We start from the raw sequence: 27,858 nt of genomic DNA, 5'->3' as shown, positions 1-27,858 counted from the left end.
AAATGGGAATATCTTTCAGATGACCATTATATCTACTACTGTGGGCAGCAATCCCTTAGAAGAAATGGAGTAGCCATCATGGTCAACAAGAGTCTAAAATGCAGTACTTAGATCCAATCTCAAAAACAACGAATGATTTCTGTTCATTTCCAAGGCAAACCACTCAATATCATGGTTATCCAAGCCTATGCCCCAACCAGTAACACTGAAAAAGCTAAAGTTGAATGGTTCTGTGAAGACCTACAAGACCTTTTAGAACTAACACCCAAGAAAGATGTCCTTTTCATTATAGGGGACTGGAATGCAAAAGTAGGAAGTATAGAAACACCTGGTAACAGGCAAATTTGGCCTTGGAATACGGAATGAAGCAAGGCAAAGGCTAACAGAGTTCTTCCAAGAGAATGCAGTGGTCATAGCAAACACCCTCTTCCAACAACACAAGAGAAGACTACACATGGACAGCACCAGATGGTCAACACCGAAATCAGATTGATTATATTCTTTGCAGCCAAAGATGGAGAAGCTCTATACAGTCAGCAAAAACAAGACCAGGAGCGGACTGTGGCTCAGATCATGAACTGCTTATTGCCAAATTCAGACTTAAATTGAATAAAGTGGGGAAAATCACTAGACCATTCAGGTATGACCTAAATCAAATCCCTTATGATTATACAGTGGAAGTGAGAAATAGATTTAACGGACTAGATTTGATAGACAGAGTGCCTGATGAACTACGGATGGAGGTTCGTGACATTGTACAGGAGACAGGGATCAAGACCATCCCCATGGAAAAGAAATGTGAAAAAGCAAAATGGCTGTCTGGGGAGGCCTTACAAATAGCTGTGAAAATAAGAGAAGCTACACCATTTGCAACTTGTAAATACTGAATAAATTCACGATGTGAAAGCAAGCAGGGAATTATAGCTAGCCAAAAGATGGAGACAAAGTCAGGGGCTGAGGGTCCACTGGCCCTCCATCTCTTCTGTCCATCTCTGCTTCTCTGCCTCCTTTGTCCTCCTGCTTGTCTCCGGCACAATACAGCCCACCCCCGCCTACATAGGGTTTTCCATATCAGGTGCCCACCAGCTCCTAACTTGTCCCTAACTCACCAAATGGAGATATGGAGACTTCTGATTGGAGAGTCAGCCAGTGGCATGCTGGTCAATGTTTAGCAACTGACTCTTGGAGGAAAACGAAAGGACAGCCCGAATGAGGATTTACTGGCTTATGGAACAAGACAGCGCTGGGACTGAGCCAGGTTCAGGACTCCGTGATGTGTCTCCAGCTCTCCTCTTAGCTTTGCTCCGAGTCTGCTTCATCCTGGGACTCCTGCAGCAGCAGCACCAGCAGCTTGTTTCACAGCCTCCAGCTATCTCAGTGACTGAGGGGACCAAGAAGGCCCCTTCACACACAGCTTGCCTATGGCGGGGTGTGTGTATGGCGGGGCGGGGTGGGGGTGGGGTGGGGCGGGGTGGGGGTGGGGTGTCAATGTTTTGATTGCCTGGTAGGGAAATGCAGGAATTCCCCCAGAGCTTAGCAAGGCTGGCCCTGGGAGACAGAAAGTGACTCAACCGTGAGTCACCATCGAGGACTGCACTCCTCGGAGCCCTCGTGGTTCTCGGCTGCAAGTGACGGACACGAGAAAGGCCATTTCCCTTCCTTCCCAATTCTGGAGGTGGGGCGTGGGGGAGGGGAGAGGAGCGTGGAAAGGTGCCCCCCGGCCCCGCCCTCGCACAGAGCACACACACCGCTGCCACCCGGCTGCAGGTACAGTTTATTCTTCACAACAGAGAAATACAAAGAGCAGAGGGTTTGGGATTCCTTTGTTTCTTGCCCCCTTTAGGGTCTTCCCCATTTGACCTTTTTCTCCTCCCCACCCCGTTTCTTAAATAGAACGCAAACTTTGTTCCTGAAGCGCACTGCGGGGGAGCACCTGCCCTCACCTCCCTGCCACCACGATGCAGACTGAGAAGCCAGCAGACTGTTTTCTCTTTTTTAATAAGGTAACTAGTTCTAAATACGGTGGCCTGGAGGTCCCATAGAAAAAAGCGAAGGGTGTTAACAGTATGTATAACAGCGTATTTACAGGGTAGTAACATGCGGACGAAAAGCTACAATACTGAGTATCAGACGCAAGTCAAACAAAGGGGTGGGGGCGGGGCGGAGAACCCCGTGGGAAAAGAAACCCCGGGAGACGTTAAACTGGTAAATCAATGGCGAGTTAAGGCTTAAAAAGTGTATAAAAATAACACAGTTAATATTCAAAACGGAACTCCAGATACAGAATATATAGATGAGTTTCTGTCTAGTTTTCTTTTTTTTCCCCAGGGGATGTAGAGGGGGCTTCTCCGGGCTCTGTACATAGTTCCTATATACACGGACACGCATGGCTTTCAGATTGGGGTGTGTCTGTGGGGGCTGAGGGCAGGGTCTGCTCCTGGGACCCTCCTCCCCGAGGATCCCTTCCCTGCCGAGCGGCCTAGGGCCTGGGCTGGGGATCCCCCTCCATGACAGGGAAGACAAGTTACCCCTCCTTGGGCACTGCCCCAACCGGAGGAAATCCTGCAGAGCGGAGGGGGTCCTTGCCCGAGGCCCACTCCCTCCCCCGCTGCCCACAGTCTGGGATGGTGGGAGAGGTAGCCGATAGGTTTCCTGGCCAGCACTGAGGTAGACTGGGGTGGTCTTCAGGGCAGTGGGGGCACCGGGTCTTACCCAGCCCGCCCCCACCCCATTTCCCTGGGCCTGCGCCCAGCCCAGCCAACCCTGCACCCTTTGGTCCTGCGGACCTCCCGGCCCCTCTCCATCTGTCTCCTGAAGCCCGGGCAGCCCTGGGAGCCGCCACGTCCCTCTGCTCAGTGATGCCCAGGGCGCAGCTCTGGAGGCTCGAGCTGGCAGCCGGCGGGGGGCGAGTGGCTCACTCCAGCTGCCTCCTGCCCCTCCCACCGGGGAGCCCCACTGCGGTCCAGACTCTCAGGCCTGCGCCTTCCCCTCAAGACCTGAGGCCGTGGCAAGAGAAGGTCCCACGCTGCCCTCTGGGTCTCTGTGTCCATTCTGTCCGGTTCTTTCCATTTCTCGGTCTTAGCAGCACCAACTTCTTGGCCAATAAATATCTTTTTTTTTTTTTTTTTTTGTTATTTTCCAAAACAAACTTAAAACAAAACAAAACAAAAAAACAGTGAAGCAAGTGAAGGATGGGGGAAGAAAAGGAAAACCCAGCAGAGAGGTTCAAAGTGCTCTGAGATCGTCTTTGGATGCCACCAAAACAGTCCAGAATCTTGCAGTTGGCCTGGCCACCCCCGGAGCTGGACAGGGCAGGGCTTCTGCGGCCCAGGCTTTCTGGAAGGTCAGGAAGGTCATGAGAGAGCTCGGCTGTTCCTGGAGGGCCCCTGGAGGGAGTCGGGCCGGTGCTGCCTGGGTCTGTGTCTGCCAGTGGGCAGGGCGGGGCGGTGCCTTGGGTCGGCTCAGATGAGGGAAATTCGCACCGGGATGCTGGGGGACTCCGTCCTCTGGGGCGAGTGATGGCTCACCAGGTGCTCCACCACCGTGTGTTTGGACATGTGCTTCATCAGGTAGGTCTCCTGCGGGCAGGGGGTGAGATTCAGAACTTACAACGAGCTGCTGGCAAGGGCGCAGGGGGAACTGCAGTTCTTATAAGCGGCCACTGGAGGGCTCCTGGGTAGATGAGCCGGCTAGAGGTGGACAGCCACAGCTTTGGGGCTGCCAGATGGGCATTGGTATTGGTTGCAGGGTACTGCATTTCTGCCAGTGGTGGGGACTGGCTCATTTACCAGAGTCGGAGCCCACTGTGTGCTGACTAGAGAGCAGGCAGGCATCAGGCTCGTCCCTCAGCAGTGACCACCTGGAACTCTAGGACCAGGCCATTAACCAATTGGCTGCAGTGGAGTCCTGTCCAGGGGAGCAGACCTGCCCCCATCTGGCCGGTGCTCCCAGTGAGGGTGGAGCAGTAGGCCTCGGGTGACCCTGGCTCTGCCATTTCTCAGCAGTGGAACGTTAGACCAGTCATCTCACCCCTCCAAGCCTCAGTTTCCTCCTCTGCAGGCAGGGATGGGGAAGGAAGGACTTCACAGGGTAGCTATGGTGATGAGGGTAAAGCTCTTAGCAAGCAGTAGGGCTGAGGGGACCACTGCTTCCCTAGTCTCTACATTTCATTTTAGGTGGTGATGGGAGCCCCAGCAGAAGCATCCCCAAGCTCTCCCCTCCCTTGGGAAGAACTGGGGCCTGATCTGACTGGTGACTTTAGAAGCATAAACTGGGCAGGCTCGGTTCATCCTTTGAGCACTGCCCCAGCCTCGGCTGAGTCTGACCTGAGGCATCCAAGACTGGGTGGGTGAGGTGACCCAAGGCTCACCTGCAGACCCACAGGCCCTCACACTAACCTGCCAAGTGGTGCTCTGGTTTCCATCTGCCACGTCTTGGCTTCCTACCTCAGTTTGCTCAACATCGGGCAGAGGAAGCCCTCAAATGTGGTGACAAAGTACTATCAAACACCCCCAAAGGGAAGCAATCAGCAAAATCCAAACGAGGAGACTATTCTTCAGTAAGCTGCAAAGAAAAGGCAGTGGGATCGGGGTCGGGGCAAGGAAGAATAGTTTAAAAGCTATACTGACCCAGTACAATGTAACAATTTTATTTGGATCTTGATTAAAAAATAAAATTTATAAATAAATAAAAGTATAAATTATGCCATCCATGAGACAAATGAAAATGTGAATACCAGCTGGGTATTTGATGATATTAAGGACTATGGTGAATCATTTTAAGGTATTATAAAGGTATTGTGGATAAGTTAAAAAAAAAAAAAAGAGTATGTTTAAAGACACAAAGTGAAAATTTTCAGATGGAACAATATGATGTCAGTTTTATTTCAAAAAACAGGGATACGGTTGAGGAAGGACTGGTTGATGCCAGGTCCTGGGGTCTGATGGCAGTATGCATGCATGCTCCATCGTGTCTGACTCTGCAACCCCATAGACTGTAGCCTGCCAGTTTCCTCTGTCTATGGGATTTCCCAGGCAAGAATACTGGTGTGGATTGCCATTTCCTCCTCCAGAGGATCTGCCCCACTCAGGGATCAAACCTGGATCTCTTGTTATCTACTGCATTGGCAGGATTCTTTACCCTTGAACCACGTGGGAAGCCCCAGTGGAAACATGAGGGCTCACTATTCGCAAATGTTTCTTTTATGTATTATAGTAGTTTAAAAGTCAATCCACTAAAATGTTTTTTCAGAAAAGGTAATTATTCTTGTTCTGTGGAGTCCAGTCAGGCCCAGTTCAGGGTGGGGCCTTAGGCCAGGTGAGATCTGACAGCCCCTTTCCCCAGAGTTCAGATCCCCTCTAAGAACCATGGCTCTGAAGGCTGGTGACCCCTCCTTTAAGGTGTGATCCATGCGCCCCCTCCAGCCAAAGTGAACTTTCAAAATAACCCTCCTGAACAGCCTTCTCCCCATGGGTCCCCACTCCACCTGGGGAAACATGCAAACTTCCTAACAGGGCCCCACAGCCTCATGTGACCTAATTATTTTTCAGTTTCTGGAACACACTGCGTTGGTTCCACCTAGGGTGTTTGCATTCACTGTCCCCCTACTTGGAAAGTTCCTCCCCTCCTCTTCTCCTCACCTGGCCAATTATCCCCCATGCCTTCTTCTAAATGTTACTTCCTCACACACCTACCCCAAACCATCTCCCTTCCCCAACTCCATTTTATCCTTCCTGTAGCTATCTTTCAAAACATATGTTTCTTTTTTTCCTTTATAGCTGAGGTTCTCAATCAGAGGCAATTTCTCCCCCAAGGGACATTTGGCAAAGTCTAGAGGCCTCTTCCAAGAGCGGTTGCTAAGTGGAATGTGGCCAAGGATGTTGCTAAACACCCTATAATGCTCAGGGCAGCACCCCCAGCAAAAACGTCAACATGGGCCGAGGTCGAGAAAGCCTGCTGGAGAGCAGTCACCATGATCGGTCACTGCATATTCACTTGTGTGGCTACTTATTTAATGTCTGTCTCCAGCAGTAGACTCCTAACCTGCCTGGGGGCAAAGAATATGTCTGTTTGATTCATCCTGATTCCCAAGTGCCTGGCACAAATGTTCAGAAAACACTGGGTAAATACATAACTGTGTTAGCTGAGGTCTATCAGGCGCTGACTCTCAGTCAACAGTCCTATGAGTTAAGAACTACTGGCTCCTCCATTTTACAGATGAGGAAACTGAGGCTTGGGGATCACTGGGACATGTGGGGGTCTGTTAACCAGAATATCTGATTAGGTCAAAGGACACACATGAGTGACTCACCTGGACTCCCTCTCCTGTGTCTGAAAGGCCCTTGTTCAGGGAAATTCCCACCAGAGGACAAGGGATTGGCACCTTTCTCGCCCTGTTTAGACCTTTCCTGGTGGATCGCCTTTCCTGGGCCAGGTCACTATGCCCCCTTGTGGCCATGACAGGGGTTGCAGCTTCCCCAGTGGGGAAAAGGCCCACTTCCTTCCCTGGCCCTGGGAAGCAGGGTGGTAGGCGGCCCCCTCCACCAATGCCTGGAGGAAACCACACCTCTGGCACCCAGGCTAAAGGCTGCCTGTGGGGAGCTTAGCCCGAGGCAGCCAAAAACAGAACGGGAAGTGGATGGCCGAGCTCTGACATTCACTGTGATCTTACCCTCTTCCAGGGCCTCAGTTTCCTCATCTGGAAAATGGGAGCATCAGTACAGGTCTGAGGGGGCTGGGGTGAGGGAGAGGCTCCCAGGGGCCCGGCACTCACCGAGGTGTAGGCCCGCCCGCACATGCTGCAGCAGTAGGCCTTGGCGTGCTTGATGGCATGGGCCGAGAGGTGGATCTGCAGGGAGGCCGAGTCCGAGTAGGCCCGGTAGCAGTTGGGACACTTGTAGGGCTTGTCCTTGTTGTGCTGGCGCTGGTGAGACTGTGGGGAGCACAGCGGGGGTCAGGAGGCAGCTGGGCTCCCCTGGAGAGGGTGGAGGGAGGCGTGCACCTAGCAGGCAGGGTGGGCAGGCAGGCACTCACCTGGAGGTTGGAGAGCTGAGTGAAAGCCTTTTCACAGCCAGGATGTGGGCACTTGTAGGGTCTGTCGCCTGTGTGGATTCTGCAATGGGGAGCCCAGTAAGGTGGAGCCCCTGGCAGCTCCCCCAGACCAGCTCCAGCCCCCAAGCCCTTGACTGGCCTGCCCCACACCTCTGGCCCCCAAGCCTCCCAGGCTCCCCGCTCCACACACTTCCCCCCACCCCAAGTGAGCCCCAGACAAGAGCTAGGACTTCAAAGATCAGCCCTGTCCTTTCTTCTCCAGCTTCCCACTGCCAGTCTGTGACCAGAGCCTCCAGGCTCCTCACAGGGCCCCACTAAACCCAGCCCTCCACCAGCACCCACTCAGGCCTCACAATCATTGTGGTGGGCTTACTTTGACTGCATTCTGCCCCTCTTCTAAAAAAGTCAACTGCAGACCAACCCACTGAAAAGAACAGATTCACAGCTTTGCCAGGACCTTTCCTGCCTGCCTGCCTCTCTCAGGAGACAACTCCCCAGTTGGCCCCCAGTTTCTCTGTCCTGCCCACCACCACCCCCCATGTGGCTATCTGGTCACCCCAGCTACTGAGAGACTTCAGGGCAGGGTGGCCCTGAAGGTCAGCCCCTCTGTGTCCTTCCTGTGAGCCCCTTTTTGTTCTCATTCTGGCTCCACCATTTACTAGCCGGGTGACTGTGGTCAAATCACTGAGCCTCGGTTTCCTCAACTGCAAAATGGATATAAAAATGCAGTCGTCCACCTCACTGGGCTTTGTGAAGATTACATTAGATAATATGCAAAGGGGCTTAGCCAAATATCAGCACAAAGTCAGCACTCCATCACCACTTACCATTATTATTATTATTCATTCATTTAACAATTACTATGTCGGGCACCTGTGTGCCAGGAACCACCCTGGGTGCTCAGAACATATAAGTGAACAAAACAGACAAACTCACTGCCTTGTGGAAACAAACATGTAAGCATGAAATAAGTAAGTAAAGCGTGTGTAGAAGGTAATAAGTGCTCTGAGAAGAAAGCGGATGAGTGGGGTCATGTCGGAGGTGTAATCTTAAATAGGGTGATGGGGGTCCTCACTGAGAAGGAGACTTGGGAGCAGTGGCTTCAAGGCTGATGGCTGCACTTTCTGATGACTGTTGCTGCTCGCACTCACCCAGCAGTCAGGTGAGGATGGAGGGGGACTGGGATCTAGTGCAAAACTGGGGCTCAGGAGCGTGGTGCACACACAGGGATGGGAGGCCCTCCCTGCTCTCCTAGGCTTGTCTTCAGTCATCTGCTCTGCAGATCTTGTACCAAGCAGGTGGGCAACAAAATGCAGGCTAGCCATGGACCTCTTTTGCCTAAGTTGCCAACAAGCATTAGATGAGAGGGGGAAATCCAGCTCTGACCATGTGGTCCACCTCCTTGCCAAAAGCCCCAACCCCTTGGTTTGTTCTGCCCATCAACAGATTCATCAAACAACTAAGGTCCCTCTGGCCAGGCCCTGTGCTGACCAGGCTGGAATAAGGAACACTCCCTGCCATCAGTGAGCCTGTGACCTTGACTGCCCACTATGAACACTGACAGTCCAGATTCCCTAGAGTGCCAGTCAAGGCCCTTCACCTGCGGTCGGCCTCACCTCTCTGCTCCTGCACCCTGCGTCCTGGCAAGAGGACCATTCCTCATCTGCAACCATGTCTGATGGATGCTTCTGCTCGCCCCTCTGTGCCCTGGCTGCATCCTCAGCACGTGACCGCCCCCTCCTCTGTTTTCTCTACTAGACAGGGAGCCCCAAGGGCAGGGACAGTGCATCTCAGGCTGCGTGGAGACAACACTGGCTGCCTCCCCCCTCGAGAGCAAGAATGCTCTTGGTCTCTTCACCACCATCATCCCAGGGCCTGGCACAGGAAGGGCCTCATAGGAAGGTGAGTTCTTTCCTCCTGAAGTCAGTCACTGACAGCAGTACTACACTTCACATCATCACCACCACCTACTCCTCAGGGGTATCTCATAAGTGTTTGTTGACTGACTGACTGATGGTTCTCCAGGGACATCAGGTCCTTGCTTCGGATCTTGCTCCTCTGGCCTCCACCCCCCGTCCCCCAGCTGCCTAGCCTCCTTCCTAGACTCTCAGTCTCAGCCTCTCCTCTCCTGACCTCCATCACAGCAGCAGCGTGGGATCTGACCTTGTCACAGCCCTGCTTTACACCCCTTACATTACCCCCTTTTCTGGGACAGAATCCAAATCCCCAGCCCCCCAACAGCCTCTGAGCCTTTGCTCATGCCGTTCCCCTAGTTGGGAACACCATTTCCATCTCTCACTAGAAAGGGCTATGGACCCTTCCACACCCAACCCAGATGATCCTCCCCAACCTCCATCACATATTTCCCGCTTTCATGGGATTTTTCACATCCATCGGCCTCCCAGGTCGTGGTAGGAGTTCCTTTGGCCCAGAGCCTGCCTCTGGCTACTGATCTCTCGTTATGCATGGCACTCAGCACTGGGCTGGCTCAGAAGGGCTTCAGGGACCCACAGTTACCCTGATAGCTGGCCCCCAAGCTCTTCAGCCTCTGAAATTCAAGTCAGGGCCATGTCCTCAATTCCAAAATGAGTCATCTCTTTGTAGGGCATCTTTCCACTAGGGGAGCACCTGGCCCTGACTCCCAGCATCTGTAGTGATGGGGGGAGTTCACCACCGACTCCAGGCATGGGCAGTGCAGGGAGGCAGAGCTGTAATCAGTGCCTCTGGGCTGCTCCTTCACCCCACTAACCGCCCCAAGCTCACCCTGGCATCCAGAAGACTCACCTTGCTCTCCTGCCTGGACCTCGCCCCACCTTCTTCTGCAACCTGACTTCTCAACCCCACCCCCCACGCACTCCCACCAAGCCACAGGCTGCTCCTTGGCACTCTGGCTCGCATCTCACTTCTGCCTCCTCTTAGCGCGGTGGCCTTGGGCAAGTGACTTTGCCTCTCTGAGCTCCAATTTCCTCACCTCTAAAATGGGGATAACAATAAGGATTGTAGGGACTTCCCTGGTGGTCCAATGGTTAAGAATCTGCCTTTCCCACGAGGCAACTAAGCCCGCGTGCCACAGCTACTGAGCCTGTACTGCTGCTGCTGCTAAGTCACTTCAGTCGTGTCCGACTCTGTGCAACCCCATGGACGGCAGCCCACCAGGCTCCCTCGTCCCTGGGATTCTCCAAGCAAGAACACTGGAATGGGTTGCCATTTCCTTCTCCAATGCAAGAAAGTGAAAGTGAGGTCGCCTGTGCTCCCCACGAAAGACCCCAAATGCTGCAACTAAGACTTGATGCACCCCAAAATAATAAATAAATATTTTTTTTAAAGTATGGATTGTTAAGGACTGTAACTTACAGAAAGGGTGTTCCTAAGACATTTTCACAATGTTAGCTTTTAATACACTCACGTCTCTTTTAAGATAATTTATGAAAAACAAAGGGGGAATTTATTCTATGTTTAAGTAGAATTATCAAGAAGTCATTAGTTACCATTTATCCTCTATCCTCCAGGTAAGAAACGGCATGTTACATTGAGTGGCTTCAGTCCCACTGTGTTTTGTAACTAAAACAATGATAGATACAGTAAAACTGGACCTTCCTTGAGATGGTTCTCTCTCCGTGGCACTTTTCAGATTCATCATCTCTTATTGAGAAATAGGTTCATACTGTGTAAGGACTTTATGGATACCCTGTATGGACTTTATGGGTACCTTGTATATATGCAAAGTAGGTATAAGGCATACCTTGTATGCTCTGACAAGGAGCAGTTGCTGCTAGGATGTCACTATCATCACACTTGAGAAACCGACCCTGCCACAATTAGCATCACACATGTACACAACATCACAAAGCCAGGAGAAGGGAAACAGAGGCAAAGCCCACTCCGCAGCCTGAGTAAACAGGCACAGCCAGAGTCACTCTGTCTCACAGATGTTCCCCAAACAGGTAAGAACACTGAGCCCCTTCTCAGACCTCATAAACTAACCCCTCATGAAACAAGGTTACCCCTGATTTCTGCGTCGTGGCATCTACAGCTGTGTTACCTACAGACGTGTTACCTCATCTACAGAAACACAAGACATCTGCTGTGTCTCGACCATGAATAGACTCACTACAAATTCCTGTTCATTTGCTCCTTAAAAGACACGTAGTGTTTATAACTTACAGGGCTGACCCTTCTGAAGCCTGGATTTCTGCAAACACTTTGCGAGTCACCTTTCTCGTCTTGTGCCTTCCTCTCACAGAGGGAGGTCCCACCGAGACACTCAGAGCTGCCAAGCCACTCAAACTACAAGAGCCCCCACATGCTTCCAGGTACATCTCTCTCAACTCCCAGGGGGATCCTGCTCAACCTGCTTCTAGCTGTGCCTTTATTACTTGACCGGAGCTGGTTCTGTTTTGACATGACCTTCTTTTACCCCCTTCTTTGCTGGCACAATGTTGGGAAGATGGATTTGATTATATGCCTTGACTGTCTGGTTCTCGATCCAGGGGCAAAAAACAGGAGTCTCTGTGGAATAGTGGAAAACAAGAAACCTGGAATCTGGTTGCTTCCTTATGTTTGGCTTTTTTGGGTTTGTTTATCTAAAGGATTCTGGGACTTGTGGGCACTGGGGACACCCACCTCTTTGTCACTGGGTTAGGACACATTGGTTTAATTACATACACCACTGCGTAATGACTAATAATTTGTCTCTAAATGTTGATAGGACCCTCTTATGTTGCTCGTTTAGTTTCTAACCACTATGAACTCAAATCACTTGGGAAAAAAAAGAGGAGGAGAAAAAAACTGTGCCCTCAAGAGGAGAGAGCAATCCCTGAACAGGGAACATTTTGACAAAATACTCTCCCCTCAAGGGCCTGTGAATTTTTTGTTTGAAAATATTATTTAAGGCCATGACCAAACAAACAGCTATTTCTGAAAACACTAGGATTCTAATTATCATTTGCTCCTGGGTTTATTTCCTACCAGACTGACGCTCCGACTCTGCCTCCTCTGCCAGCTTTCTCAAATCCAGGCCCCCAACTCAGAACAATAAATTATCAAGGTATCTTTTACACCCAGATGCTCTTGGGAGTTTCCAGCTGGCCACTGGGCAACACCAAAGATTTGCTCCCCAGCTTTACAAATGCTCCCAATGTGGGCACGTTTTGTACTCTCCACATTTTATTAATTAGCCAAACACTAGAGTATCAGCGGTCCATGAAGTTTCTAGCATAAGAAAGTTGGCAAATCAAAAGAAAAGAAGCTCAATCTCCCTGAGTTAATTTTATGTGTGTATATATGTAATTACATATAATTTATATAAATATAATATATAGTAATATAATATGTAATATATAATCACATGTAATATATATATTTGTGTACTTTTTAAGATGGAGAAAAAAACCCCAACAATTTATTTTCATGTACAGAGACCAGCACTAGAAGTATCCACAGAGAAATGTCTTTGAAAAGATTTTTCTCCTAGATTTAACTACGTATTGGTGCCAGTCATAACACATGCTTTATGACAGTGATCCCCAACCTTTTTGGCGCAGTGACCAGTTTTGCAGAAGACAATTTTTTCACAGAGGGGCAGGGCGGTAGTTTCAGTATGATTCAATCCCATTGTATTTACTGTGCACTTTATTTCTATTATTATTACATAATATATAATAAAATGATATATGGGGCATAATATATATGATGACATATAATGAAATAATTATTCAACTCACCATTATGCAGAATCAGGTCGTCAGGCATTAGATTCCCATAAGGAGCACACAGACTAGATCCCTCACATGCACAGTTCACAGAAGAGTTCCAACTTCTATACAAATCTAATGCTGCCACTGATCTGACAGGAGGTGGAGCTCAGGTGGTAATGCAAGCGATGGGGAGTGACTGTGAATACAGGGGAAGCTTTGCTTGCTTGCTCACTGCTCGCCTCCTGCTACGCAGCCCAGCTCCTAACAGGCCATGGGCTGCTATTGGTCCATGGCCTGAGGGCTGGGGGCCCCTGTTTTACGAGATCAATTAAAAGATCATGATGATGAGTCAGTGCCTTTGCTGCCTATAATATGCTCTGTGGGAATATGAACTGGTACAGCCACGATGGAGAATAGCAAGGAGGTTCCTTAAAAAACTAAAAATAGAACAACCATATGACCCTGCAATGCCACGCCTGGGCATATATCTGGAGAAAAACATGATCCAAAAGGATACACGCACCCCAATGTTCACTGCAGCACTGATCACAAGAGCCAAGACGTGGAAGCAACCTAGATATCCATTGACAGATGAATGGATAAAGAAGTTGTGGTACATATACACACTGGAATATTACTCAGCCATTAAAAAGAATGAAATAATGCCATCTGCAGCAACACGGATGGATGCAGAGATTGTCATACTAAGTGAACTAAAGTCGGACAGAGAAGGAGAAATATCGTTATGACATCCCTTATATGTGGAATCTACAAGGAAATGAGAAAAATGAACTTACTTAAAAATAGGATAAGGCTCACACTTAAGAGAATGAACTTATGGTTGTCAGTGGGAAGAATGGGGGGAAGGGATAATTAGGGGGTTGGGGATAGACATGTGCACACTGCTATATTTAAAATGATAACCAACAATGACCTACTGTATAGCACAGGGCACTCTGCTCAATGTCATGTGGCAGCCTGGATGGCAGGGGAGTTTGGGGGAGAATAGATACATGTATATGTATGGCTGAGTCCCTTCCCTGTTTACCTGAAACTATCACAACATTGGTAATCAGCTATACTCTAATACAAAGTAAAAAGTTTAAAAAAATTTGCTCTGAATCTGAACAACTGATTATACATCACACCTGAACAGAGGATCCCATTCTCCTCCATTCTGATTTTGTTGATTATATGATAAATAGACCAGAGTCATTCAATCTTAGCAACACATCTGGCTCTCTGCCTCACACTTGCATAAAGCCCTGTGCTTCAGGTCAGAGCTTGAGCCTTCTGAAAGAAATATCAGGAGTGCACGGCCTCAGGAGAGGACTGGGCCAGTGCACTGGCTCTTTACACTTTGGGAAGAGACCCAGGGCACAGGCTTCCAAGATGCCGCATCACCACGACCTACACTGCCTGAAGCCAAGACAGCCAGGATCCAAGTCCTTAGTCCAGAAGGAGATGACTTTGCAAAGCAGACTAACTCCCCAAGATCAGGGAACAAGAATTATGACCTGGGACTGGATAAAAGTGATTTAACTGCAGTTAATATTCTATCTTCTAACAGAAAGAGCTGCTAAGTCATGTCCGACTCTTGTGACTCCGTGGACTGTAGCCCGCCAGGCTCCTCTGTCCATGGGATTTCCCAGGCAAGAGTACTGGAGTGGGTTGCCATTTCCTCCTCCAGGGGATTTTCCTGACCCATGGGTCGACCCCAGGTCACCTGCATTGCAGGCAGACTGTTTACCAACTGAGCCATCACCAATATATGAGAAATCCCCCTTTTCTTTCCTTTGATCTACCACTATTATTCAATTTAGGGGGCTATATTTGAACAAACTGGACTAGAATATTCCTTAAATGGTTCCTTGCTCCAGTTAGCCCTGCAGAATCACAGAGAGTAGGGTGCGGGGGGACTATACAAATTTAACATAGATATAAACTGATGAAATATCAAGGAAATTTAAAAATATTCGTTCTATTGAAAAGACATGTAATTGGCCGTGTCTACAAATCTACCCAGAATGATTGGAAAAAATACTCAAAGTGCCTTTACTGAGACTTTTCCTTCGTAGAACCATTCGTTTCTCTAAACAGGTTCACTAAGAATCTGTTCTCCTTCCTAATGGGATATAATTGGGTAAATCAAATTTGTAACCATGACCATGCCAGAAATGTCACATTTAAAGACAAATTTCATTTAATTAGGCATGACGGCATGATAGCAAGAAACAAGGCCTGTACTTCGTAAGTGGGAATACAGCCTCCCCTAGCTTCCAGGAAACTGGACTGAATCTACTCCATGGCTTGTGGAATCCTTGCCTTTAAGGTTATGAGCAAAGTCATTCCTGCCAGCCCAGAAACACTGACAAACTAGGGATTCTCCAAACAGATGGTAACTTTCCCATTACAGGCTGTATAGGCACAACCTGACAAGAGGTGAAATGTGATGGTTCTAGGTTCCTAATCTTATGTAGGAACTTAGACAGATCTTCGATTAGATAACACGATAAGAAAAATCTTTTCACACATACACAGATTAAAATTATAGCCTGGGGCCTTAGAAAATCTCCTGACAGAAGTTAACTCTCAAACTTTGGGGCTCACATGCTCTACTTTTAATAACCAAACAAGCAGAGGGATTTTGTTTATTGATCAGCACTTCACTGGGCTTTCCAGGTGGTGTTTGTGATAAAGAACCTGCCTGCCAATGCAGGAGACATTAAGAGATGCAGGGTCCAGATCCCTGGGTCAGGAAGATCCTTTGGAGGAGGGCATGGCATGGACAGAGGTAGGCTACAGTCCATAGCATTGCAGAAAATCAAACACAACTGTGGCGAGTTAGCACACGTCCATATCCATAAAGCTAGCCAAACTTCAAAAAATAAATTCATGACAAAATCAGAAAGTTTCTGAAACTGATGTACATGGTCAAATCCATGCCTTAGGAGGCATGGGGATGAGAAAAGCATACTGATGCCATCTTGAGGTCATCCTGTTATTTGTTCCTTACCATCAAACTTACTTATCATGCCTCAAAGTCAGAGAAACAGATATAACATCTTGCACTCTGGGACAAAGCATACAAAGACAATGGACAGAAATGGATAAATTACAACAACAAAACCAAACCTCAGGTCCCTCTGTCTAGTCTTAGTGCCCAAAAGACAGAAACCCCTGAGCACTTTCTGTGAGTTACAAATTCCGCAGCAGAAACTATTTTATCCTGACTTTCGCAATGCTGATATTGGCAGACAGCCGTGCTTATAGATACAAGAACCATCATGTGAGAAAACTGCTGGGCTTCTTTCCCTCTGAAGAGATGAACTATAATTTGGTAACCTTTAGTTTATTTCTTTAAATACTATGGTGTTTTTATTTGGCGAGCCAGTCTGATGCCTGTACTCCCCTGCAAAAATTTTTTCCTTTAAAGCATGTCTATCTCTGAATCTCCCTTTCACACATTCAGCTAGACTGTACACCCTAAGAGGGCAGGATTCTGTCTGTGTTTTGTCCACTGCTGTATTCCCAGCACCGAGGGGCATCCCTGCTCATGGTGGGGGCTGTGTAAATATTCGTTAAAGGGATGAATCACATGCCCTGGAAAAGTCAGTTCTATTTATTCCACAAATATTAAATAAATGCTTCAATGCTTATTATGTGCCACCCACTGGGGATGTGGAAATGGAGGAGACTGGGCCCTCACCTTCAAGAATCCTCAATATATTGGGGGTGGCGGGTAAATAACCAGGCAAGTCGAAGACAGTCTACCACTGCTTGGATGGGGAAGCCCAAGGGCTATGGAACTAGCACAAGGGGCCAGGGAGGGCTTCCTGGAGGAGGTTTTACTGAGAGATGGATAAGAGAGGGCCAGAAAAACAAGGGAAAGGAGGGGGATGGTGTATCAGGTAAAGGACATAGCACATGTGAAGACCTACAGACGACAAATGGTGGGAAGGGCAAGCAGTGAGAGCTGAGGCCAGGGAGCACCAAAGAGACTGTATCACAGAAGGCCTTGTATGCCAAGCAAAGGAGTCTGGGGAAGGCGCCTAGAGAAGGGCCGAGCTGAAGCCAGCTGCAGCGGGGCAGCACCAGGCTGGCCACTCACCTGGTGTGCTGTTGGAGGTGGGAGAGCTGTCGGAAGGACTTGTCACAGTAGGAGCAGTGGTAGGGCTTGACGCCTAGGTGGATACGCAGGTGCTGGGCCAGGTAGGAGGCGTTGGCAAAGGACTTGGAGCAGTGCGGGCACTTGTGGGGCTTGGCCTCTGTGTGCGACTTGGAGTGGATCTGCATCTCGGACTTGGTGAAGAAGGTCAGCGGGCATACCTTACACCTGTGGGCAAGAGGCAGCTTCACCCTGGGAAGATCCCTCTGACCCATGCCTGGAGAGCTGAGGGGAGACCCTCAATGTCAGAGAGACCCTGCACCAGGGCCAGAGCTTTGGGAGGAGGGTCCGGGGTGGGGGGCTACAGGCAGGCCCCTAGCCTGGACATCCTCCCCCCGAGGCCCACTGACACCAGGCTGGGGAGCAGGCTTCCACCCGACCCGGAAGAGCTGCCTGCTGGGCCGTGGCTCCAACACTAGGTGAGTTCTCTGCCCTGGCTGTAGACACTTTAGAATCAACTGGGGAGCTTTCTGAAATGGCTCATCCCAGGCCCTCCATATGCCTCCCCTCGACAAGTTAAATCAGAATTTCTGGAGGTACTGCCCTGGCACTGGCATTTCTGAAAAGCTCTCCAGATGATTCTAACATTGAGGGTTGACAATACTGCTTGAAGAGAGAAGGAAACAGACTATCAAAATCCCAGGCTGTGGGATTTTGGGTGGGAGGTGTCAGGAGACCCCACCCCTCTGGACCACATCTTCCACCTTCAAGCCTCTGGGCCCCCTCTTTGCAATCCCCCACTGCTAGGCTCCGGAGGCAGCCCCGAGGCACCAGCTTCTGTCCCAAGCCCACTGGACCCCTCCCACCAAGACCCCCACCTGTATGTCTTGCCCTCCTTGGCAGTCTCTCCCGAGGCCAGGATGGGGTAGGGGACTACGAGGACAGGTGGCCCCCCTGGGTTCTCCGCCTTGATCTTTTTCCGGCCGCGCTCGGACTTGGGGGGGCCAAGCAGGCCGTGGCCCTGGATTGTCTTGATGGAGTCCAGGAGGGGGGGGCTGGTGATCCCTGAGATGAGGGTGGGGGACGAGGCGATGAGGCGGCTCTGGCTGGTGGTGGTGGGTGTGGACGGGCTGCTGGTACCCGTGCCCGCGCTCGACTCCGACGTGCTCACAGCCGGGGTCCGGGAGGAGATTCCCAGACCTGTGAAGACATGGGGGTGGGGACAGGGGTGAGGGGCAGCCAGAGGCCAGGTCAGCCCCCGCCACCCAGCTGTGCATCTCTGAGAGGTCACCAGCCTTTCTGAGCCTCCCCTTCCCTTTGCAGAGTTTTACTCAGGGGTCAATAAATGAGAGCCGTGTAAGATTCTTTAGCTACCTAAGGACTGTTGTTGTTTAGTCACCAAGTCGTGCCTGACTCTTTTGCAACCCTGTGATCTATAGCCCGCCAGGCTCCTCTGTCCATAGGATTTCCCAGGCAAGCATACTGGAGTGGGTTGTCATTTCCTTCTCCAGAGGATCTTTCCCACCCAGAGATGGAATTCCGTCTCCTGCATTGGCAAGTGGATTCTTTACCACTGAGCCACCAGGGAAGCCCATCTGAAGACTAAATGAGTCTGATTATCTATAACAGGGGCACTTTGGAAATCAGCCCAACAAAGAACAGACAAACAAAAAACTCTGAAGCACAAAGATGTTCACTACTATGTCATTTATAACAGCAAAAATCAGAGGCAACTGAAATATGCAATATTAGGGAAGGTTTCAATAAATTGTGATTAATTTTCTCTACTGAACATCAACTGCCCGATAAAAAGGAGACTGTTTGTAAAATTAAAAAAAAATAAGGCACAGAAAAAGTTAAGTAGTAGATGGAGATACACCAACGTGTGATATGGATGGTGGAATTAGGGGTAATTTTAAAACAATTTTTTTAGGTAACTTTCTGATTCTTTGACAATGAACTTTTTCTTTTCTTTTTTTCAGTTCTGTATTAACAGTTATTATTTTAAAAACAAAGGGACTAGAAACATTTATAACATCAAGAAAAGTACACCAAAAAATGAAAATATCTATCATACAGTTAAAACTACACTTAAAAAAAAAAAAGCAACCAAAATTTGTGCACTGGAGAAGATAATATCCGGAGTTGACACAGGTATTTGGTGTGTGTGTCATACATGCTGGGAGTGTATGCTTGTCAACCTTAATAATAAAGGGTGCTTTACCAACAGCCATTAAAACTTCAAATGTATATAACTTTTGACAAAGTAATTCTAATTCTAGAAATTGCCCATAAAGAGATATTTATTTGCACATAAGGACAAAGATCTGTGTACTTGGACCTTCCATACAAAACTATGATCAGACGAAACTGGACACAGTTTGCATATCCTCGGGAGGGACTGTGTAAAGAGATGTGGGTCATCATAAGATGAAGAACAGGGAAACCACGAAGACAAGACAGACACGCAGTGACAGGGAAAGAAGGCCAAACTGTGCTCTCAGGTGAGAAAGCCAATCATACACAGCACGAACCCCCCGACTCAAAAAAATACACACATCCCAGCAACATACGCACACACAGACAACGTGTGTGTGTGTGAAAGCACAGGGATAGATCTGAAAAGAGACACACCAAACTAAACTGTGTGTTAACTGTGCTTCTCTCTAGGGAGGGCAAAGAATTTGTTGGTAAAAGGAGATTTTCATACATTATCTGCTTCCATATTATTTGAGTTTTTTACCTGGTGAATTCATCCATTTTTTACATCTGTGATTAAAGGATAAAATAAAATAAATACAGAGAAAACATATGAAAATGCTAACAATAGTAGGACAAGGGTTAATTTTTTTTCTCCTTTCAGCTTGTCTGCAATTTCTAAATTTTCTATAATGACTATGAATTACCTTTATAATAAAAATGCACTGAATTTGTTTATGATAAAATGGTGAGTAGGAAAAGAAAGTTAAAGGCAGGGGTACAGCCTTACCACAAACTCAGCAAAACACACCCCCTGCACATTAAAAAACAAACAAAAATGATGGAAAAAGAAGGAAATGGACTAAAGGCTCTCTAAGCTGCTGGGTTACAAGCTGGGGATTATGGGCGATTTTTTTTCTCAGTTTCTCTTTTTTTCCAAATTTCCCTTAATATGCTTATATTACTTTTTTAATATTACTTTTATAATGAAAAACTAAATTTAATAAGGTCATAATAAGGAGGGAATGTGCAGAGGGTGGCTGGAGGAGGCCTGGATAGGGGCCCCAAGATTCTTGAGCATCTCTGAGAGGGAGGTGGGAGACGCGTCTGGCTGGTGGCGGGGGCCAGCTCAAGGAAGAACAATGGCCCAGTTGCAGTGGCCACTGGGAAAAGTCTGTCCAGCAGGCTGAGGTGGGCACCAGGCAGCCCAGCCCCATAATATTGCCTAGGATGTCTTCCCAGCCCACAGCCTCAATCTATGCAGGACTGGGCTCACAGTCAGTCCCCTACCCCGCTCCTCCTATGATTCCATCTCACTGGCAATGCCTGGGTGTCCCTGGTGCCCACCCTCCCACTCCTCACTCCTTCATCCAGCCCAGCATCCAGCCCTGTGGGCTCTTCCTCCTCAGCATCCCTCAGTTCTTTTCCCCTCTCTCCATCCTCTCTGCCGCTGCCTGGCCCAGGCCACCACCCTCTCCTGCAGCTCTCCCTGCCTCCATGCCAGTCTCCCACCAAGCCAAGTCTCCACCTCACAGCCAGAGACCCAGCTCTCTAACCTCACCTACTTCCACGGGCTCCCACTGCCTGAAGGTAAAAATCCAAACTGCCCAGTGGCCCACGGGGTCCTTCACAATCTGGTGCCTCAGCAGAGCCCCAGCAGAGCGACAGGGTTCACGCCTGGGCTCTGGAACCACACTGCCTGTCTCGGCCGTTTACTGGCTGTAAAACTGGGCCGCAGTTCACTCATCTGCTGAATGGAGACGTTAGGGTGAACCACAGGAAGCTGCTGTTTTTTGTACTTCAGCCTATAAAAGGCAGCCACCTCACCCAACGGGCTGGGAGTGATAACACGAACACTGATGAACACAGATGCTCACCTGGAGTTAGCTGCCACGTGATGGTGATGAGTTTCATCACCCTTTGATCTTCCCCACCTGGACGCTGTCCTACTCTTGCTTTCGACACACATCCTCACTTTGCACGTGCTGCTTTATTTTCCCTAGTCAATCACCAACTCTTCCTCGCATGGGGACCCACCCAAGGAAGTCTTCCCTCACCCTTCAATCCCCCACACAAGTCTGGTTAGGGTTCTCCTCTGGATTCCAGAAATTCGCTGGAATTGGCTTCATTGAAATTCCTGACTTAGCTTCCTTGACCGGTAAGCAACCTAACCTCGGCCCTCTCTGGCTGGCTTGGTATAGCAGGTCACCAGGATACAGGACGGCAAGTCTGGAAGCTCCACCCATGTCCCAGGCCCTGCCTGCCCCGCCCCGCTGCGGGCGACAAAGCCAAGCCCCTCCCAGGTAGTCCCCGCCCAGTCTTCACCAGCCCCGCCCACCCGGCCCCTGTACCTGTGACCGTGCTGGTGGCCGGCCGCGCGTGCAGCGCCACGTCGGGCTGCGGCACAGCCTGCGGGTGCAGGCCCGGCACCTGCTGCAGCTTGGGCAGCGACATGACCGCTTGGCTGCTCTCGGCCGGCGCCGGTGGCACGAGCAGCGGCTGCTGCGACGAGGCCGACGTAGGCGGCAGGTGAGGCGGCCGGATCTTCTCCGCCATCAGCTGCTCCTTGATCTTGTTAATCAGGACCAGGTTGTCCAGCTGCGGGAGGGAGCGGAGAGGGACTGAGAGGGCTTGGGCCGTACCCAGCCCCGGCCCCGGGCCTCCAGGCCACCCTTAAACCCCTCGTCCCGCAGGCAGCAGCCAAAGCCTGGCGCAAACCCAAGCCGCTCCCAGAAGGGGAGGGCGGCAGGAGGGGCGACGCTTCCTCTTACCTGGCTAGGCATGGTGGGAGGAGGGGGCCAGAAGTAGGGGTTGTTAAATCGAGGCTCGGCCATCCTGCGGGGAGAGAGCGACTGTCACAGGGAAGAGGGCCCTCCCCATCGGCCCAGGGTGAGCTCCCATCAGCTATGCCCGCTCAAGTCTGGGCCAGTGTCTGGGATCCCTGCCCCCGTGGGTCCCTCACCCCACAGCAGAGCAGGACATCCACCAGACCCAGAGAACCACACATCCAGGCTGAATTCAGTGTTTCCCACAGTGGGCCCCAGAGAGCAAGGTCCCATCCCAAACAGAGCACCCCCCAGCTCACCCCTCCCAAATCACCCTGATGCCAGTGGATTAATCCCTGCCCCCCAACAGAGACTCTAGGCTGCAGAGCCAACCCCATGGATTAGACACACAAGTCTGCTGCCCACGGACAAACTGAGGAGTCCTGGGGCAACCTTGTCAATGGTCGCAGAGCAGAGGCAACTGCCCCTCCCTGATCCCTGCCCTTCTGACCCACAGAACACAGCCAGCAAGTTGGGTCACCAGGTAACAGCCTCTGTGTGTGAAGGGCAATTTGGCAGGATAGTTTATGGGGACTCAAATAATTACAGTATTTTTTGACCCAGGGAATTGTACCTCTGGAAAGTTCTCCTCAAGAAACAAACATGGCCAGGTACAACATTCTGCTTATAAGGATGTGTCAGAACACTGTACTTAAGAGGGGAATGAAGAGGCCTGAGGCTTGGGACCCTTCAGTAGAAGAATGTAACAATTTGTCTGGTGGCCCTCACCTTTGGCAAGTTCCTGTGCAGTGAGAAGGGCTTTGCAACCAGGGCACTATGAAGGGTGGGCCTTCAAAGCTATCTTTGTCTTCCAAAGGATTCATGTCTTCCTGTGGCCCTACAGTAAGTCAAGAAGTGACTTACAGAGACTGTGCTGAACAGGGGTATTCCATGAAGTCTCGCTCCCTGTCAAATTTCTCTTCTTTATCTGTCCCTTACAGAAAGCACTAAACTAAATGCCTACTGGTATTGGTCGCTTACATGGAACTGCTTCTTTTGACAGGCAAGGCTGAAATGAAGTGTCTTTAACCTTTTTTTCCTGGCTCTACAAGCGGGAGAAGCCCTACTGGAATTGCAGGCAGAGGGTTTCAGGAAAAAAAAACCCTCTGTAAGGATACAACCTAATCTCAACGCTTTAAGAAAGATTGTTTATATAAATTATTGCTTGTGATCTTTAATTGAGTAGTCACAGGAGCTATTATCCCACTTTTTGGTGAAGAAACTGAGGCTTGGAGAGAGGGGAAGAGACCTTTTCAAGACCACAGGGCTAGGGTGCCAAGAGTCAAGACTAGACATCAGATTTGCTCAAGCTGTTTCCTCTGGGGAATGTGTTTTGCAAACCCTAGTCCTTGGTGGAACAAATATCCACATACATACGACTCAATACCTGTATATAAAAGTCTTGCCTCTCACTCCCAGCCTGGGGGTCGGATTGGGTCTGAGTCTGGCCAGCTGGGAATCAGAGTGCCCTCCTCTTGGGTGGCCGGGCAGCTCTAAAAGCCCTCCTGTTTCCGCCACGCACAAACACCAAGCTGCCCTTCTCTCCACCCATCCAACCCAGCTCATCCCTCACAACCCAATACCAGCACTTCCTGCCTGGAGTTCTCCCTGGCTGCTCCAGGTCCCTGGATCATCTCCTTTCAAAGAAAGACCTCAACACAGTAAAACCAGTGAGGAGGCTGCCATTTACTAAGTACCTACCTTGTGCCAGGCACACTGACACTAAAAGGCAGGTACGAGCCTCATCCCCACTTTACAGCTGAAGTTCAAAGAGGTAGAGTGACTTGGTCAAGGTCACACAGCAAGTAAGCAGTGAGCTGAGATCCCCACTCTGATCTGCCAGACTCCCAGTATCCAGCTCATCAGTCCCTCCAGCTGTTCGGAGGAAGGACAAAGCATCCTGACTAGGACTGTGGACAAGCCCTGTGTTAGGATGGCATGGCATCCACTACCCTTCCATTCAGAAGTCTCAGACCTGTCCCTCCCCTGCTATTGTCCACTGGGGAAAATGTGAAGTCATCTGAGCTGTAGAGCCAGGGTAGGGAGGCTCCAGGGCTGAGGGAAAGGGGAGCTGGGGAGCTGCCTCAGAGAGGACTGGGAATTGAAGACACCTGTCTCATTCAGCTGGGCATCATCAGTGCCAAGGCCCAAAGGTGATCAACAATGTGAGTTGTGGGATAGAATGAATAAATGAAGGAATAAATAATCAGACTCATTTTAAAGGCAATCCCACACAATTATCCACCACTGCTGACGGTGTACAATGCCCTCTGTATCCAGCAGCATTCTCACCAGAGCCCCAGGAAACTGGGAAGATCTGCACCCCCATTTCGCAGAGGAGGAAGCTAGGCCACCACCAGGGAAGCACTTGCTCCTGGCCACACAGATGGGGAAACAGAAGGAAGCACTGCCCTGCAGTGTTGGGCATCGGCAATCTGAACCTCCGTTTTTCTCATCTGTAAAATGGGATTGACTCAGGCCCCTGTGCCTCTTTCCTGCCCTGGCCCAGTGCTCTGCCCACTGTACCCAACCGTTCCTTGGACTGGTCCAGGGGAGCTGTCCTCTCCTCCTCTTGAGTTCAACGCCAAGTCCAGGCTTCCCAAAGCCCCTCACTGGTCAGGGAGGTGGGGGTCCCATAGCTGGGATAGAGCATCCCCTCTGCCACTTATCAGACCCCTGGACAGGGAGCGGGGTCTGCCCTGGGTCATGGAATCTGACCCACACAGCATTCACTCCTCTGTATCTTTCTCGGGCTGGGCTTAAGGAACTCCATGACTTGGTCAGTGCTCCAGATCCTGGTGTACATCTACCTGTGTTAGGGAAGGCGGGCAGGGGGAGGGGTGGATTTTCTAAGCCCTTACTGAGGGCCCGGCTCATTGCCAGACGCGCATCAAGAGCATCTCACATGAGCCCCTCAACGAACCTTCGAGGTGAATGTGCATCTGTGCAGTCCTAGGACCTGCAAGACAGGGTGGGAAGGTGGCCGGGGCCAAGCTAAGCCACGCAGACCTTGTATTGAGAGAGAGATTTTAAGCAGGAGAGAGGTGGCTAGATATCTGCTTAGGACAGGTGTACAAGGCAGAAGGGCATCCAGGTGGAGACAACAGTTTGAGCAGACATGGAGCAGGTTTGGGGACAGTGAGCAGCTACCCACTAACACCAAAGAGAGCTGAAGAATGGTGAAGTGGGGAGAGACAGAGGCCAGCCAGCAGCATCCTGAAGGCTGTGCTAGCGGTTGGGAAGGAATGCTGGCTGTGGGGAGGCATCAGGGAGTGTGCTGGGCGGGGCAGCCAGGTAGCTCAGAGGACCAAGGTCAGCGGGAGGAGCCTGAGGGCAGCACCAGGGGACAGAAGAACCCGGGGCACAGGAGGCTGAGTGTCCAGGCCGGATGGGCAGAGGAGACATGCTGGCAATTGAGCAGGACATACAGCCTGGGCTTCAAAGCTCCAGACAGAAGCCAAGACTCTGGGCAGTGGGCCCCAAGATACACAGACCTGATTCTTGCAGTAGGGCGAGCAAGGTGTCATTTTATATTTCTTGTTCAAAAAGGTGAAAAAAGTCAGATGGGTCAATGAAACACCTTTTAGAGCCACCCGCCCGCCCACCCACCCATCCATTGGTTCTGGATACATCCTCTGGGCCAAACTGGGGACTGGTGCTGGGGAATCAAAGGCAAAGAGAAGAGCCCTGTCCTCTGGGGGCCCCGAGCTAAGTGGAGGAAGCAGACACTTTTTTTTCTTCTGTGAAAAAAAAGAATTGTGGCCTATGAGACCTGCCACATGCCACCAGGGACCTCCATGTGGTCAAAGCCAATGGGCCACCTCCCAGTCCTATCCTTCATGGCCTCCCAGCCACCCTGACCCTTGGAGATCAGTGCTATGAGCCCCGGGTTCCACATCTTCTCACTCTCTTTCCCAGCTTGCACCTCCACAGCCTAGGCTTCTCAGGGTGAGCGGGAGTCTCCTCCTTCCACCAGCCGCAGTCCCTGGATGGTCCATCCACTCCAGGACTTTAAATACCAGAAAATCCCCAGGTCTCCACCCCTAGACCTGGCTGCCCCCTGGAGCTCCAGGACCACCTTCCAGTTACCTCCCTGACCACTCATGGGCTGTTCAGTCTGGACTTGGCCTTCCCCTGGGATACGTAACCCTCTAGGCATCCCCTCTGAGTAGGGCATCCCAACCTGCCCAGATGCTCCTGCCACAGACCCTGACCTCCTCCTTCCCAGCTCAGACCCACCACCAGCCACGTCCCCGGGATTCCATTTCCAAACTCTCTCAGATCCACTGCATCCTCTTCACAAGTCCTAGCTACTGTCCCCTCACCTGGACCACGGAACAACCTGCCTTAGTTGGAGCCCAGGGCACCTAGGTTCAAATCTTGGCTCCAAAACACTAGCTGTGTGATCTTGGGCAAGTCACTTGTTCTTACCCCCCAAGTCAGGGATGAGCAGCCCAGAGCTCAAGATGCAAAGAAAGGATCAGGGAGGACTTCCCAGCAGAGGTGATATGTGCTTTGGGTCTTAAAGGATGAGTGGAAGTTAGCCAGGCAAAGAAGGAGTGGGGAACATTGCTGGTGGAAGCAGCAGTCTTAACAAAAGTCCTAAGGTGAGAAACAGCGTGGTGTGGGAGGGTAGCTAAAGTGATCAGCGTGGACATGAGACAGGACGTGAGGCTGGAGCCATTGGCCACAGCTAGACCTAGAAAGGCAGTTCCTGAATTTGAGGCCTGGGGTCTAGACTTGAAGAAGTTGGGTAATGGGACAGAATCTGTGGTTTAGAAAGGCCCCTCTGCCTGCTGAGCGTAGGTGGGACTGGAGAAGCCAGGAGAGGCGGCAGTGGGAGGGAACCGGTTGAAGGTCCCCAGGGAATAGAACGGAGGTGAGAGGCAGGAGCTACCCTGGGCCAGGGAGAATGACCAAGAAGGCCTGGCTATTTGCTTAGAGCTGGAGACCAAGGAAGCATGCAGGTTGCCCCCTAGCACCACGGTGTGGCCTGGGAGGTCCCCTGGATACCAACGCAGACAGACAGAGTCACAGGAACATGCAGACAGACAGCACCAAACTCTGACAGACACAGATCTGTGATCCCAAACATGAACAGATGGGGACACGGCAACTCCCGTGAGCGGGACCCCACAACCTCCAGGACAGAGTCACAGGTGGATGCTATGACAGGAGGGTGGGAGCACAAAGCCCCCAAGCAGACCCAGAGGGAGGCAGTGAGGGGCACTCAGGGGAGCTGGGATGAACACGATGCCTTAGTCACCCAAAGAACAAACCCCTCATTGACAGGTTTCAACCTGGAATCACAGGCTCCTTACCTAGAGTGTCCTTTCCCACTTGGTGAACTTCTACTCATCCTTCAAGACCCAGCTCAAGTGTTCCCTCTTCTACGGAGCTTTCCCTGAACCCCCAGTCAGTCACTCCTCTGTGTTCCCAACAGCACCTTGTATATGGGAATAACAATAACAGTAATAATAAAAATGGCAGCTACTATTGATTTCAACACCCACTAAGTGCCAGTCACTGTGCTGAGTATGTTGCACGCATCATGTCACCGTGAGACATGCACCTAACAGAAGAGGAAACTGCAGCTCAGAGAGGTCGATCAATCTGCCCAAAGTCACACAGCTAGCAAGTGATGGAGTTAGGACGCCACCCAGATCTGGTGCAGGAGTGCAGGGGTGATCACATTCTGGAGCAGTCATGTTTCCCTGGGTGACTTCCCCACCAGACTGAGCTCTGTACACAGGTAGAGCTGGTGCTCATTCACTTCTGCCATTCCAGCATCTAGTCCAAGGTGGTCTCAGAAACTCTTTGCAGAATAAGAAAGTACAATATCAACCATCTTTTCCTGAACTCTTACAGTAGGCCAAGAAAGGTGTCAGGGCATTTTATAGCCATTATTTAACTGTTGCAATAGACCCATTGTACGTATGAGAAAACTGAGGTCCAGAGAGGTTAAGTAACTTGCCTGAGG

General features: G+C 50.4%; 1 protein-coding gene across 2 annotated transcripts in view; it reads right to left on the bottom strand.

Annotated features, from left to right (window-relative positions):
- Positions 1-1,756: 1,756 nt before the first annotated feature.
- The window catches only part of ZNF362 (zinc finger protein 362), a 39,387-nt gene continuing 13,285 nt past the window's right edge, over positions 1,757-27,858 (bottom strand). For both annotated transcript variants that reach the window (XM_040228094.1, XM_040228092.1), the window contains exons 2-9: positions 27,200-27,324; positions 21,825-21,888; positions 21,405-21,651; positions 17,733-18,054; positions 16,858-17,082; positions 7,033-7,111; positions 6,773-6,931; positions 1,757-3,578 (exon numbers count right to left, since the gene is read on the bottom strand). In XM_040228094.1, the coding sequence (XP_040084028.1) occupies positions 3,462-3,578; positions 6,773-6,931; positions 7,033-7,111; positions 16,858-17,082; positions 17,733-18,054; positions 21,405-21,651; positions 21,825-21,888; positions 27,200-27,237 (1,251 nt within the window). In that variant the 5' untranslated portion in view covers positions 27,238-27,324 and the 3' untranslated portion in view covers positions 1,757-3,461. The remainder of the gene's footprint in view (positions 3,579-6,772; positions 6,932-7,032; positions 7,112-16,857; positions 17,083-17,732; positions 18,055-21,404; positions 21,652-21,824; positions 21,889-27,199; positions 27,325-27,858) is intronic.

The sequence above is a fragment of the Oryx dammah genome, unplaced genomic scaffold (assembly GCF_014754425.2).
Source record: "Oryx dammah isolate SB20612 unplaced genomic scaffold, SCBI_Odam_1.1 HiC_scaffold_27, whole genome shotgun sequence".
NCBI classification, from domain to species: Eukaryota; Metazoa; Chordata; class Mammalia; order Artiodactyla; family Bovidae; genus Oryx; species Oryx dammah.
The sequence above is the reverse complement of the archived record's forward strand: the minus strand, read 5'-3'. Positions and strand labels throughout refer to the sequence as shown.